Source organism: Apodemus sylvaticus, chromosome 1 (genome assembly GCF_947179515.1).
Source record: "Apodemus sylvaticus chromosome 1, mApoSyl1.1, whole genome shotgun sequence".
Lineage (NCBI taxonomy): Eukaryota > Metazoa > Chordata > Mammalia > Rodentia > Muridae > Apodemus > Apodemus sylvaticus.
In genome coordinates this window covers 206505639-206519652 of record NC_067472.1, presented here as the reverse complement: position 1 = coordinate 206519652, position 14014 = coordinate 206505639, and the positions used below count along the sequence as shown (strand labels likewise).

Below are 14014 nucleotides of genomic sequence, written 5' to 3'. Positions count from 1 at the left end.
TGGCTGAGGAGAAACATAAAGGGAAGTTGAGAGGGATGCGGGGCAGGACTCTGAATGAAAGGGACAGAGCAGTGCCTTGGACACAAACCTCACCACACACAGCACATTATATTCTGGAAGTGCTCCTGCCTGAGAGGACACTCAGCTCAGAAGGAGGAAGGCACCAGCCTCTGTTGGCTGTGAAGCTCTTCTTCTCAGAGGCAGACCATCACAGCGAGAAGAGAGATGGAGGTGACTTCTGTGCTTCTCGTCCAGGGGTGTAACCCCTGGCAGAGGCTTCTGCTTACAGGTAAGGGTGTCCACTGTGGCTGACAGGGTGGAGAGGAACACAGAGATATGCTGGAGTCTTCTAAGGAGGACAGAATCTTGAGATGAGATTTGAGGTTTCTGTTTGCTCTCATGAGGCAGAAGTTACAGCGAGGGACAGAGGCTCAGCAGACAGAATCTCTCAGCAGACAGGAGGTGCTGAGAATAGGACAAGAGCCCCACAGTTTCCACACTCACAACCAGTTACACTGCTTGTCATGTTCAAAGGATTGATGTTCCTAATCATGACTTTCCACACAGAAATCCAACAGGGGTGGGTGGGTGGCAATATGGCTCCCTGTGTGGAGAGATGCAAGCTGAATCCAATCCTCAGCTACCACATGGTAGATGGAGAGAACAAAATCCTGTTGGCTCTCTGTCCTTCATACAGGTGCTGTGGCCTGCATCTGCACATGCTCACACTGAGACACGTGCCTCCACACAGGTTTGCAGCATACACCTTCACACGGGCAGTCTGAAGCACCTGCCTTCAGAAATACACATATAGAACATATTAGGATGTGTAAAATCATTTAAATTACGCTTGACTATAATTATTGTCATTAGCTCCAAACCTGGGAACTCTGTAGATAAATCCATGGAGACACCCTTCTTTCCTTCCTTCCTTCCTTCCTTCCTTCCTTCCTTCCTTCCTTCCTTCCTTCCTTCCTTCCTTCCTTCTTTCTTGGTTGTAGGGAACCAGAAGTCAGAGGACCTAGAAGATGATGTGAAGAGGTGACTTGTACAAAGGGAACTGAAAATAAAAGTCTGAACTGAGGACCCTCTAGAAGAGGAGACCAGAGAGGTATCCTCCCATCAAATATGGGAATGCTACATGGAAATCCAGGCAGACAACTGAGCAGAGAATTGCATAAAGAGTTGACAACACAGTGGGAGACTCTAAGGAAATGGAGGCCATGTTGCTCACCTCCATTAGGAAGGATCTACACAGCCCTTCCCAACACCTAAGCCAGGTGATGATCACAGCTGCTCAGTATTGATGGTTTCTTTGTCTTCCCTTTAGCCTCCCTTTTAGCCTGCTGGCACCTGTTCTCCACTGCCAAGGTCACCATTGAATTAGTGCCACCCCAAGTGGTTGAAGGAGAAGATGTCCTTTTTCTTGTCCGGAATCTGCCAGAGAATACTAAAGCATTTGCCTGGTTTAAAGGGAGGACATATTCGGGCCTTCAAATTGCACACTATATCCTCAACGCTGATGTCAGTGTGACAGGGCCTGTACACAGTGGAAGAGAGACATTGTACAGCAACGGATCCATGTTGTTGCACAATGTCACCCAGAAGGACACAGAATACTACACCCTACAAACCTTTAATAGACATGCAGAAACTGTATCAACAACGATCACATTCCTCCACGTGAACCGTAAGTGATTCTTTGTGAACTCTGGGTGCTGGGTGGGATCCTTCCACTAGACATACAGATAAGTGTCTGGCCTGACCTGTACCTACCTTCCCTCTCCACTGTGTCCCATGTTCAGGTTTGAGCATGTCGTGTAGGACACGTGTGTTGGGCAACAGTGGCAATAGATCAGCATCCTTCATTTAACTTCAGCTTGTAGGCAAGTGGATACATGCTGGATTACTCAGTCAAGGATATCTGCCAAGGATATCTGTCTAGACTCTTGGGGTTCTTAGCAGTAATGTGTCCTTGAGAGAGACCCTGAGAAAATCAATGTTGGTCATGATCGAGGAAAAATGGGATCCTCACAGAGTTGAGCACCAGGAAGCTCTTGTTCCAGACTCCTGTCTCAGACTCAACTTCTAATGACCTTGAGAAACATTTTACAAAGGTTGACTTTTAACTTCAAATCACCATGATGTCTGTATTCTGAAGACTGATGTTTTCAGCTTGGTGCCCCAAGCAAAAATCAATCTGGTTTTGATCAGCAATGTGGCTGAATGGATATAGGCATTTGCTTCCTGGTTTGACAAGCTGAGACCGATGAACAGAAGACTTCTGACTTCTCCCTAAGTTCTGTGTCCTGCACCTACCCATCCACACTGAACTAGTCCTTGTATTCAAAGTCAGGCACAAATATGTAAGTGTAAAAAAAAAATCAAAGCAAACGCAATGATACATTACTGTGTCTCCAAACCTAGGATTTTTTTTAAAGGTAAATCTATCAGCATACAAGGTCCTGCAACATCATTCATTCACTTATTCATTCTTTATGGGTAGCGTTTTAAAAAAAAATAAGCCAAATCATGGTTCTTGTGTTGCCCCAGTATTAGTGATATGGGATTCAGAGTACTAAAGAAAGTTAGAAGGTGAAGTCAGGATTTGACTGGAACTACAGGAGGGAGAGAACAGTAGCAGAAACAACAGTAGCAGAAGCAACAACAACAAGAGCAGGAACAACAGCAACAACAACAACAGCAACAACAATTCAGAGAGGGAAGACTCAGGTTCTTTACAGAAAAGATTGGGAGACGTCACCTCAACACCAAACTACTCTGAGTGTGAGCAGGGATCTGAGGGAAGTGAGCCAGCGCTGTGATGACAACTGACAAGAGAGTGACAAAGAAATATACAAGTGCAGGTAGCCAAAGGTGGCTGGCAAGACACTCAGCCACACAGCGAGGCCGAGTCAGGAACACACTGGCTGAGGACAGTGTCTTATTTTACCAAAATACAAAGGTCCCAATTTACTGACTCATTCTCTTGCCTTCTAGTCTTCCTTTGGAACTGTGGGCGCTTTGTTACCTCTTCCCAGCCCAGTATTGAATCACTGCCCTCCATCGTTGCTGAAGGGCAACAAGTTATTCTACATGTTCATAATATCCCAGAGAATCTTCAAGGCTTTGCATGGTTCAAAGGGATGACGGTGTTCAGGCACCTTGAGATTGGCCGATACATAATAGGCAGGAATTCCAGTGTGTTTGGGCCTGCGTACAGTGGTAGAGAGAAACTGTACAGTGATGGAACCCTGCTGATTGAAAACGTCACTCAGAAGGATGCCGGATTGTACACCCTACGAGTTCTGGGTACGGATATGAAGAGTGAGGAAGCACATGTAGAAATCCAAGTTGCTGGTAAGTGGTTTCCTGGGATCCTTCCTGATGGGTGGGGCTTAGACACACAGGACTGTCACGCCTGGCCTGTGCCTCTCTCCTCTCTGCACTGTGTCCCCTTGTGCAGGTGTGAGCACTTAGTGCCAGACCGACATGGAGAGACAAATGACTGTAGATCAGACTCCATCTTATGACTTCACATGCATGAAGAAAGACCTTAGTCTAAGATGTTAGGCTCCGCCCAGTCTCTTAGGGCTCTAAACCATGGAACCCAAGCCCTGTCATCTTTCAAAAGCTGCACTAAAGTGACCTAGGTGTGTTAGTTAGGGTTTTACTGCTGTGAACAGACACCATGACCAAGGCTCCTCTTATACAGAATAAGATTTAATTGGGGCTGGCTTACAGGTTCAGAGGTTTAGTCAGTTATCATCAAGGTGGGAGTGCGGCAGCATCTGGGCAGGCATGGTGCAGGAGAAGCTGAGAGTTCTACATCTTCATCTGAAGTCCGCTAGCAGAATATCGGCTTCCAGGTAGCTGGGATGCAGGTCGTAAAGGCCACACCCACAGTGACACACCTACTCCCTGGACTGAGCATATACAAACCATTACCACAGGGGAGCACATTTCCAGTTCTTTATTCTTAATTCCTCTTAAAGCTGACAGGAAACAATGGTTTTTTTCAATGTCCATGTCAAACTGCAAGATTTATTAGCTCCTAATTGAGACGGTCATGAATAAAATCTCGGAACTGGTGCCGAAACCAGGGAGGAGTGATGCTTTTGCATCGTGGCTTGCTCAGCCTTTCTTATATGACTCAGGACCCATAGCCAAGGTGTGCACTGCTTGAGTGATCTGGACTCCTTCATCAATTTCCAATTAAAAACATTCTACAGGCTTTCCCACAGGCTAGTGTGTCAGGTGGCATTTTCAACTGAGGCCTTGCATTTCAAAGAACTCTCCATTATGTTAAATTGACATAAAACAAGCTACCCTAATAACTTAGCCTCTTTCAAGATCTGATTCTTCTCTAAAGATCATATTGGTCTGGACCCTCACCCAACCCCACTCTTGTGGGCTGCTAGGAAAAGCAGCAAGGGCACCTAGAAGGTCAAGTCAGGGGTTTATTGGAGCCTCAAGAGAAAGAACAGAAACAAGACACAACATGACAGAAAATAAACCATCCAAATAACAAGGAAAAAAAACCAAAGAAAGTAAAAATCTGGGGCCTTTAGAGTTCAGAGGAGGCACCATGTCAAATCCGAGTTTGTGTGCCTGTGCTTAGTGTCTGAGTGAGCAGGTGAGGAAGGAGCCACGTAGACACCGGAGGGACACCTCCGTGCAGAGGAATTGGGGCTTTCACTGTGCTGAGGGAATGGAGGAGGTTACGGTGCTGACCTTCATCAGGTGAGACAGACACACCCGCAGCTGCCTCTCTCAGCTGAGTCAAGAATCCATCTGCTCTGGATGGAGCTCAGCAGCTTTCCATCAAGCATAGTGATTCCATGCGGTGACTTCTCCTCTTTTCCCTTCCAGCATCCCTCTCCCCGGGTTGTAAAGCTCTCGCCTCTTCCAGACTCAGCATTAAACCCATGCCACAGCACGCTGCCGAAGGGGAAAGTGTTCTTCTCCTCGTTCAACATCGGCCAGAAGATCTGTTAACCTTTACGTGGTACAACTCCATGTACAGGGTCCCAGCCTTTAAAATTGTGGAGTACCACGTAATCTGGAATATGACCGCCTGGGAGAATGACTATGGCAGAAGAGGGGTGGTGTATGCTAATGGATCCCTGCTGCTCCAGAACGTCACTGAGGAAGACACAGCCATGTACACACTAGAAACTTTAAGCTTAAACAAAACAGTTGAAAGAGCACGTGTGCAGTTTTATGTAAACAGTAAGTGACTCTCAGTGGCCTCTGCAGTCTGGGTATGACTTATCCTACTTCATGCACTGCACTGTCAGGATTGGGTTGTGCCTGCTCTGTCCTCTGCTGCATTGCATCTACTTACTGTAGGGCACACATTGGGTAGACACACTGCAGTCAATCAGAATCCCTCACCAGTCTCTACCTCCACAGAGAAGAATGTGTGTGGGATAAGTCAGCATGAGGATGTGAGCCCCAGTGCAGACTCTTGGGGTTCTCACTATGCACATGGCCCTAAGAGAGTTCTTGTGGGAGTCAGGCAGGCACTGGATGAGGGAGCTATGGTGTCTTCACAGAGAGTACCAGTAAACCCTGGTTCCAAAATTTTGTCTCTGAATGGAGTCTAGGTCACACAAAGGAGCTTTTTGTCAATGCTTGTTTTGATTTTTCTGTGAGAAATGACAGAAAAAAAATCTTTACTGACTGTCCATGTCTGAAAGAGTGTAGACCATGACAGCTGTAGGCATGTGGGTCACCTGTTCATCTCCTTCTTCTCCTCAGTGAACAGGTGCCCGGACAGAAGCCAACTGTTCTGATGGGCTTAGGAGACTTACAGATGGGTCAGGTACCCAAGGGGAGGGACAGAGTTGACGATTTGCCAGGCAGCTCCTGGTCTTCATGAATCAGGCATAGAGAATTCTCTTCTGCAGTTAAGTAGTAATAGATACTGCTGGTTTGAGCAGCTCCTCCATCTGAAGGTCAGGCCATTGCTCATACTTAAGCTCAACACCCAGGCACAGCAGTGAACATTCATCACACGTTTTGTTTTTGTTTTTTGTTTAGACAGAAACTGAGACAAAGGAAACACAGTGTGTGAATCAGGGTCATGCAGGCCATGGGTGTCTGGTCAAAAGCACAAGATATGTCTATAGCCGTAGCTCTAACTTCTCTTCCTTGGAGACTTTTTCAAGTATTCACTAAAGAGGGAATGCTGGAGTTTTCTGAAGGACTATTTTCATCTGGTCCCCTTCTGTTTTCTTTTTTCACAGAGCCTGTGACAGAGCCCTTCGTGCAAATCACTAACACCACAGCCAAAACACACAGATCTGTGACCTTCACCTGTGTTTCACCAGACACTGGAGTCTCCATTCATTGGTTGTTCGATAACCACACTCTTCCAGTCACAGAGAGGATCACGCTGTCCCCAACAAAGTGTGGACTCAGAATTGATGATGTCAGAAGCGAAGATGCTGGAGAGTACCAATGTGTGGTCACCAACCGAGCTGGTGATGCAAAGGCCAGTCAGCCTGTCAGGTGGCCATGATGGATGAGGGACCCTGCCTCCTATCCTACAGCAGAATGGCGGCATTTCTTTATCTATGGGATAAAGCATGGAGCAAAGTAATGTGGTGAAAACGATCAGTTACTATTCAGGTGCAGCCAGCATGGTGAGACATGCCTGTGATCCTGGGATACACATGTGTATAAGAATGAGGCAGGGTTTAAAGTGAGACTCTGTCTCCAAAGCAAAGCACAGACTCAACACAGCAAACAGGATCACAAAGTCATCAACAGTTTAGGTTGTGGATCAAATATATAGCCAACCCTCAGAATCCATAAGACCCTATTTCAGGAGCCCCCCAACCTTGGATGCTGTGAGTCTGCTGTGAAGATGGTGCAGTGTTTGCATCCAGATAAAAGCATCCTTTATATGCTAAAATACATCCCATGTTTACCTAACTCTGCTAACATTAATGGTGCCTAGAGACAAGTCATTCATGTGACGTGAGAAGGAATGACAGTGTCCAACTGTGGATATAACTGGTTTCTAAATAGTTTTTATCACCAGATTGTTTGATGCACAGATGTAAAATCCATGGTGTATGCTCTCTATTCTGAGTGGCAATCACAGTGGGACCTAGCACACTATCCTTTTTGTCCTGTTAATATGAATTTCTTAGGCTAGACACTGATCTATTAGAATAGCAGAGTATCATTAGTAGTCATTTTATTAATTCTTTGCTATTCTTGTTTTATTTTTATATCCTGAACCCTTGTGCTCTCCAGTCTCTGGTTCTTAGCCATCTAGGCTGTGTCAGACATTGACTTCCTCTCATGGCATTGGCTCCAAATTGGATCAGTCATTGCTTGGCCACTCCTACAAGTCTGCTACATTACCCAGCACATTTTGCAGGCAGGAGATTGTAGCCATAGGTTTTGTGTCTGGGTTAATGCCCCAGTCTCACTGCTGGAAACTTTGCCTGGTTACAGAGATGGCCAGTTCAGGCTCCATATCCCTCACTGCTAATCATCTTTTCTAGGGTAATTTTCAAAGTTTTCTGGGAGTTTTCACAGCACTAGGCTTCCACATTGCTCCTGAAATGCCCCTCAATTCCAATCCTCTCTTCCAGCACTTCCTCCCTTCCCCTCCTTGTTTCACCCCTCCCCATTCCAATCCCTTCCTGGAGGATCCATTGATCACCCCTTGAGTCTCTTTTTCTTGATCTTTCTATGCATGCGACAAAAATAGGACATCTGATTGTGCATAATATTATTTTACAGAAGTAGAGCTCATATTGGCACGTGTGTTCTCCATTTCCAGATATGTAGAATCTTTAGGATATTCTAAAAAATAATAAATTCATGTCATATGCAGATATATTTTTGAGTCATTTAACTGGCCACTTTGATTTCTTTGTGTTGTCTTATTGTTCTGCTGAGTACTTATACATATTCTTCTATCCCTACTTTGGTTGTTTTCATCATTAAAAACTTCTCACTTGTCAAATGTCTTTATTGACTTTGCCTTATGAGTTATGCATGTGATCCTGTTTGTGTCTCTTCAAGCTTCCCTCTTTGTAGGTTTTGGGTGCTAGGAATTTGTCTGCCCCATGTAAATCACTCTATAGTTAGTCCATCACTATTGAGTATACATGGAAATTTTAGTATTCTGAAAATTGACAGCAAGGTCTCAAATTCTACTTTTAGTGTTAATAGCATTAATGTTTTAAAAGCAACATTAATCTAGTTAAATATTATTAATGTCATTATCACTTTGAAGAGCTACCTTTTCCCTTTCACTGAAAATAGATTTAATTAGGTTTTCAAAAACATCATGTACCTAAATCCCACTTATCTCTCTGTCCCTTCCCATCTGCCCTCCGGACTTGCAACCTTCACTCAAAAAGAAAATAAAAAACAAAAAACAAAAAAATCATCATCATCAATAACAGCAATAGTAACAAAACATCTTGTTGTGGAAGCTATAGTGTATCACAGTATGTCCCACAGTACACCTTTTTCTCTATACATCTTTACTTGGAAATGTTCATTGCGGTGAGCCATTGTGGCTTAAGGCCTTTGTGAATGGTAGATGAGTGGCAGACCAGGTCTACAGTGCATCCTCAGGGCCAGCTCACCTGCATCCTTGCCACTAGGGCCAGTACTACTGTGCTGGCCATGCTGTTGGCAGGGCCAGCTCTCCCGAGTGTTGCAGCCAGATGGGCAGGGCCAGCTCTGTACAGCTCTTGGCTATCAACATGGTCCAGTGTGGAAGCTCAGACTGGGGACTTTTACATGGTTTTAGTAGTAGTATGAGCCACAGATATCAGACTCCTGCTGCTGCGTGGCAGTGGACACAAACACAACCCCCAGTCACAGCACTGGCTGGGACCTCACCATAGCCTCACTTGGCAGGGTAGGTTGCCTAAACCAGGCTATTCTCTCCACCCTCACATCTCCGTTCCAACTCTCTTCATAAGGCTGCAATTGTTCTGCTTCTCCCCTTTTATCTCTCCATCACATACTCGCACATTTTTATAGTGACTCCTGTTACAGGTGGGCTAAGCAGCACCATGGGCGTCTGAGTGTTTTCCTCCACCTGCACCACGTGGTATGGCTGTGGGTAGGTCTCTGGGTGTCTACAGACACAGCATGTGGCATGGTGGCAGGCTGATTTCTAAAAACAGATTCTTTTTTTTACAATGTATCTTTTTTCTGTGTAGAGAGAATATCTTGTGTATTATGTGGATGCATTACATGTCAATTAAAATGCCTATGGCCTATGGCTTAGGCAGGAAATAGAGGTGGGACATTCAGGAGGCAGAAAGGATTCATGGATAGAGCCCAGCATGAGAGATTCACATGGCAGGATGAGAGGAGGCAGTTGCATAGTACTTAAACACAGGCAGCAAGCTATGTGGCAGACTATAGATTGAAATTAATGGACTATTATAAGTTAGATCTAGTCGAGACTAGCCTAGGTTTATGGCCAAAGTGTTTGTAAATATATTTTGAGTCTGAGTCTTACTTCTGGGAGTATGGGGCTGGAAGGAAGAACCAGATCATAACTACTATGGAATGATGCCCAACGTGGGGTACCACCTGTAGGCTTAGATGTTTTAAAACCTACTTTAATAAGTGTTGTTTTTAAAGTAGCATTTAGTTTTATTCTTTTTTTTAAAAAAAAATATTAACTTTACATCCTGACCACTTCCCCCTTTCTGTGACCCTTCCCATGATCCTTTCCACCATCCACTCCCCTTCTCTGAGAGCATGGGGCCCCCTGGGTATTCCCCTACCCTGGCACATCAACTCTCTGTGAGGCTAGGTGCATCCTCTTCCATTGAGGACAGACAAGGCAGCCCAGTTATAAGAACATCTCCCACAGACAGCTTTGGGATAGCCTCCACTCCAGTTACTTGGGGACCCATATGAAGATCAAGTTGGATATCTGCTACACATGTGTGGAGGTTAGGGGCTAGGTCCAGCCCAGGTATGTTATTTGGTTGGTGGTTCAGTCTCTGAGAGCCCCAAGGGACCAGATTAGTCAATTCTGTTGGTCTTTCTGTAGAGTTTCTAACCACACCAGGATCTACAACTCTTTCTCCAACTCTTCCATAAGAGTCCTCACACTTCATCTACTGTTGTTCTTCCTTCTTCTTGAGCTTTATTTGATCTGTGAGTTGTATCTTGGGTATTCTGAACTTTTTTAGTAATATCCACTTATCAAGAGTGCATACTGTGTGTGTTCTTTTGTGAATGGGTTACCTCTTAGGGTCTGTATGACATCTGTCCAGGCTCTTCTGGCTTTCATAGTCTCTGGTGAGAAGTCTAGTGTAATTCTGACAGGTTTGCCTTTATATGTTATTTGACTGTTTCTACTTACTGCTTTTAATAGTCTTTCTTTGTTTAGTGCAATTGGTCTTTTGATTATTATGTGACGGGAGGAATTTCTGCTCTGATCCAGTCTGTTTGGAGTTCTGTAGGTGTCTAGTATGTTCACGGGCATCTCTTTCTTTAGGTTAGGGAAGTTTTCTTCTATAATTTTGTTGAAGATATTTACTGGGCCTTTAAGATGTAAGTCCTTGCTCTCTTCTATACCTATAATCTTTAGGTTTGGTCTTCTCATTGTGTCCTGGATTTCCTGGATGTTTTGGGTTACAAGTTTTTGCATTTTACATTTTCTTCAACTGCTGAGTCAATGTTTTCTATGGAATCTTCAGCATCTGAGATTCTTTTTTCTATCTCTTGTATTCTGTTTTGATGTTTGCATTTATGACTCCTGAATTCTTTCCAAGGTTTTCTATCTCCAGAGATGTCTCACTTTGAGATTTCTTTATTGTTTCTACTTCCATTTTTAGATCCTGGATAGTTTTGTTCAGTTCCTTCACTTGTTTGTTTGCTTTTTTTCCCTGAAATTCTTTAAGGGATTTTTGTGTTTCCTCTTTAAAGCATTCTACTTGTTGACCCATGATCTCCTGTATTTCTTTAAGGGAGTTATTTATGTCTTTCTTGAGGTCTTCCATCAGCATCATGAGATGTGATTTTAAATACAGCTCTTGCATTTCTGATGTGATAGAGTATCCAGGATTTGCTGTTGTGGGAGAACTGAGTTCTTTTTTTATTTGATATATTCTTTATTTACATTTCAAGTGACTTCCCCTTTCCTGGATCTCCCCTCCTCGAAAGTCCCATAATCCCTCTTCCCTTCCCCTGTTCCCCAATCCACTCCTTCCTGTTTCCCTGTCCTGGTATTCCCCTACACTGCTGCACTGAGCCTTTTCAGGACCAGGGGCCTCTCCTTCCTTCTTCTTGGGCATCATTTGATATGTGAATTGTGTCTTGGGTATTCCAAGCTTCTAGGCTAATATCCACTTATCAGTGAGTGCATACCATGAGTGTTCCTTTATGATTGGGCTACCTCACTTAGGATGATATTCTCCAATTCCATTCATTTGTCTAAAAATTTCATGAATTCATTATTTTTAATGCCTGAATAGTATACCACATTTTCTGTATCTATTCCTCCATTGAAGGACATCTGGGTTCTTTCCAGCTTCTGGGTATTGTAAATAGGGCTGCTATGAACATAATGGAGCATGTATCCTTATTACATGCTGGGGAATCCTCTGGGTATATGCCCAGGAGTGGTATAGCGAGCTCCTCTAGTAGTAGCATGCCCAGTTTTCTGAGGAACCGTCAGACTGATTTCTAGAGTGGTTGTACCAGTTTGCAATCCCACCAGCAGTGGAGGAGTGTTCCATCCTCCCTAGAACCTGTTTTCTCTTGAGTTTTTGATCTTAGCCATTTTGACTGGTGTGAGGTAAAATCTCAGGGTTGCTTTGATTTGCATTTCCCTGATGACTAAGGATGTTGAACATTTCTTTAGGTGCTCCTCAGCTATTCGATATTCCTCATGTGAAAATTCTTTGTACCCCATTTTTAATGGGGTTATTTGTCTCTCTGGAGTCAAATGCTTTCTATGGTATCTTCTGCATCTGAGATTCTCTCTTCTATCTCTTGTATTCTGTTGTTGATGCTTGGATCCATGACTGCTGACTTATTTCCTAGGTTTTATATGTCTCTATTTGTTTCCCTTTGTGATTTCATTATTGTTTCTACCTCCTTCTTTAGATCCTGGATGGCTTTGTTTAATTCCGCCACCTGTTTTGTTGTGTTTTCCCTTAGTTCTTCAAGGGCTTCTCCCTGTTTACTTGTGTTCTCCTGTATTTATTTAAGGGAGCTATTCATGTCCTTCTCGAAGCTCTCCATGAAGTCCTCCATCAGCATCATGACTTGTGATTTTAAATTCAAATCTTGCTTTCCTGGTGTGTTGGGGTATCCAGGACTTGCTGTTGTGGGAGAATTGTGTTTGGATGGTGCCATATTGCCTTGATTACTGTTAGCAAAATTCCCATGTTTGCCTTTTGCCATCTGGTTATCTCTGGTGTTAGTTGGTTCTGCTGTCACTGGCTGGTGCTTGCCCCTCCTGTGTGCCTGCAGGCCTATCTCAGCAAGCCTGGGTGAGCTGCTTTCCCCTGGCACAAATTGCTGTGGTGCTGCTGAGTTCCTGGGTGCAGGTGGAGTACTGGTGGAGTGTGTCCCAAGCGATCCTCTACTCTGGTGATCCCTGCCTACCAATCTGTTATACAATCACAGGAGCAAACATGGCGGCCCCAATCTCTTGTACTTGTATTTGGGTATGTAGCTCTGAGGCCCTGATGTGACTCTGGATGCAGGCTGTGCTGGCTGTCTCATCCATGCAGCTGGGAGGGAGTGGCTTCCTGAGCCACTTGGAGATGGCGTGCTGTGGCAGGTGATGTTCTTGATCCAGAGGTGGAAACCAGAAGGCTCCTGTCAGAGTCCTCCGGACAGGATCCTCCGATCTGCAGGGATGGTCTCATTTGTGCAGGCTGCTCCTCTGTGCTGGCTGCTGGGTGGATATCTGTCTTCCTGTGCCACTTGGAGACGGCATGCTGTGTCAGCGTATGTTCCTGATCTGGAGGTGGAAACTGGATCAAGAACTGGGTTCTGATGGTGCCATATTACCTTGGTTTCTGTTGGTAATGATCTTGCATTAGCCTTTGGCCATCTAGTTATCTCTGGTGAGTGTTAGCTGGCCTTGTTGTCTCTGACTTTTCTGTCCTGCAGGCCTCTGTTTCTGTACTCCTGGGATTCCCTTTATCTCAAATGCTTTGTATACAGCTGGTTGTCTAGGAAGTATCAGGAGATGGCATCTTCCCTGTGGCAGACTTGGCAAGGGTCGAATGCCCTTCAGGCTTCTAGTTCTCAAATGCCCTGCTGCTGCTGGTTCTCTAGAAAGTATCCAGAAGTAGGATCTTCCCTGTGGCAGAAGTGGCCCAGGTCTACCACATCTGAAGGAATGGGGCAGTGGTGGGGGAAGAGGGAGGGGTAGAAGGGACAGAAGAGGAGTGGTGATCTGGAGGGACAGTGGGTTTTGGTGGTTGCTGGGTAGTGAGTCCCAGAGTGGCTCTGGTCCTCTAGAGGTGTGGGGTGGTTCTTACAGAATGCCCTGTTGCTGCCAGTTCTCTTGAAAGTATCAGGAGATGAGGCCTTTCCTGTGGCAGAACTGGCAGGGGTCTACCACAGCACAAGGAACTAGGGCAGGCAGTGGCAGAGGAGGGGGTAGAGGGAATGGAAGGGAAGTCCCAATGGGAAGTCTTATTTTGCCCTATCTATAGAAAAGCATTGCCTTGAATAGAAATGCATTGGAGGGCAATGACCCAAGCTTGGCAGTGGAGGTCAGTGTAGTTGAAGGTACACAGTGCTCTATGGTGGCAGACAGGCAATGAGTCAGTGAGGACGAGGAACTCAGGGCTCTGACTCCAGATCCTATGACAGTGTCATCAAGGTCTTGAGCTCACTTCCTGTGTGACAAAGACTGGTTTTTCCACATAACACATGAGCCACCAACTCTGAACACTCATCTCCTCCTGCTTCTGCCTGAGTGTTCCTGCCTGATTCTCTAAGAGAGTGGATTTGAGATGAATATTAGAAAGACAAACACTTG

General features: G+C 44.9%; 1 protein-coding gene across 1 annotated transcript; it reads left to right on the top strand.

The window, feature by feature from the left end:
- Positions 1-225: 225 nt before the first annotated feature.
- On the top strand, positions 226-6526 carry LOC127676280 (pregnancy-specific glycoprotein 22-like). Its single transcript, XM_052172162.1, has 5 exons — positions 226-289; positions 1331-1690; positions 3001-3360; positions 4873-5232; positions 6252-6526. Exons 1-5 carry the CDS (start codon positions 226-228, stop codon positions 6524-6526), a joined length of 1419 nt encoding a protein of 472 aa, XP_052028122.1.
- Positions 6527-14014: the final 7488 nt, after the last annotated feature.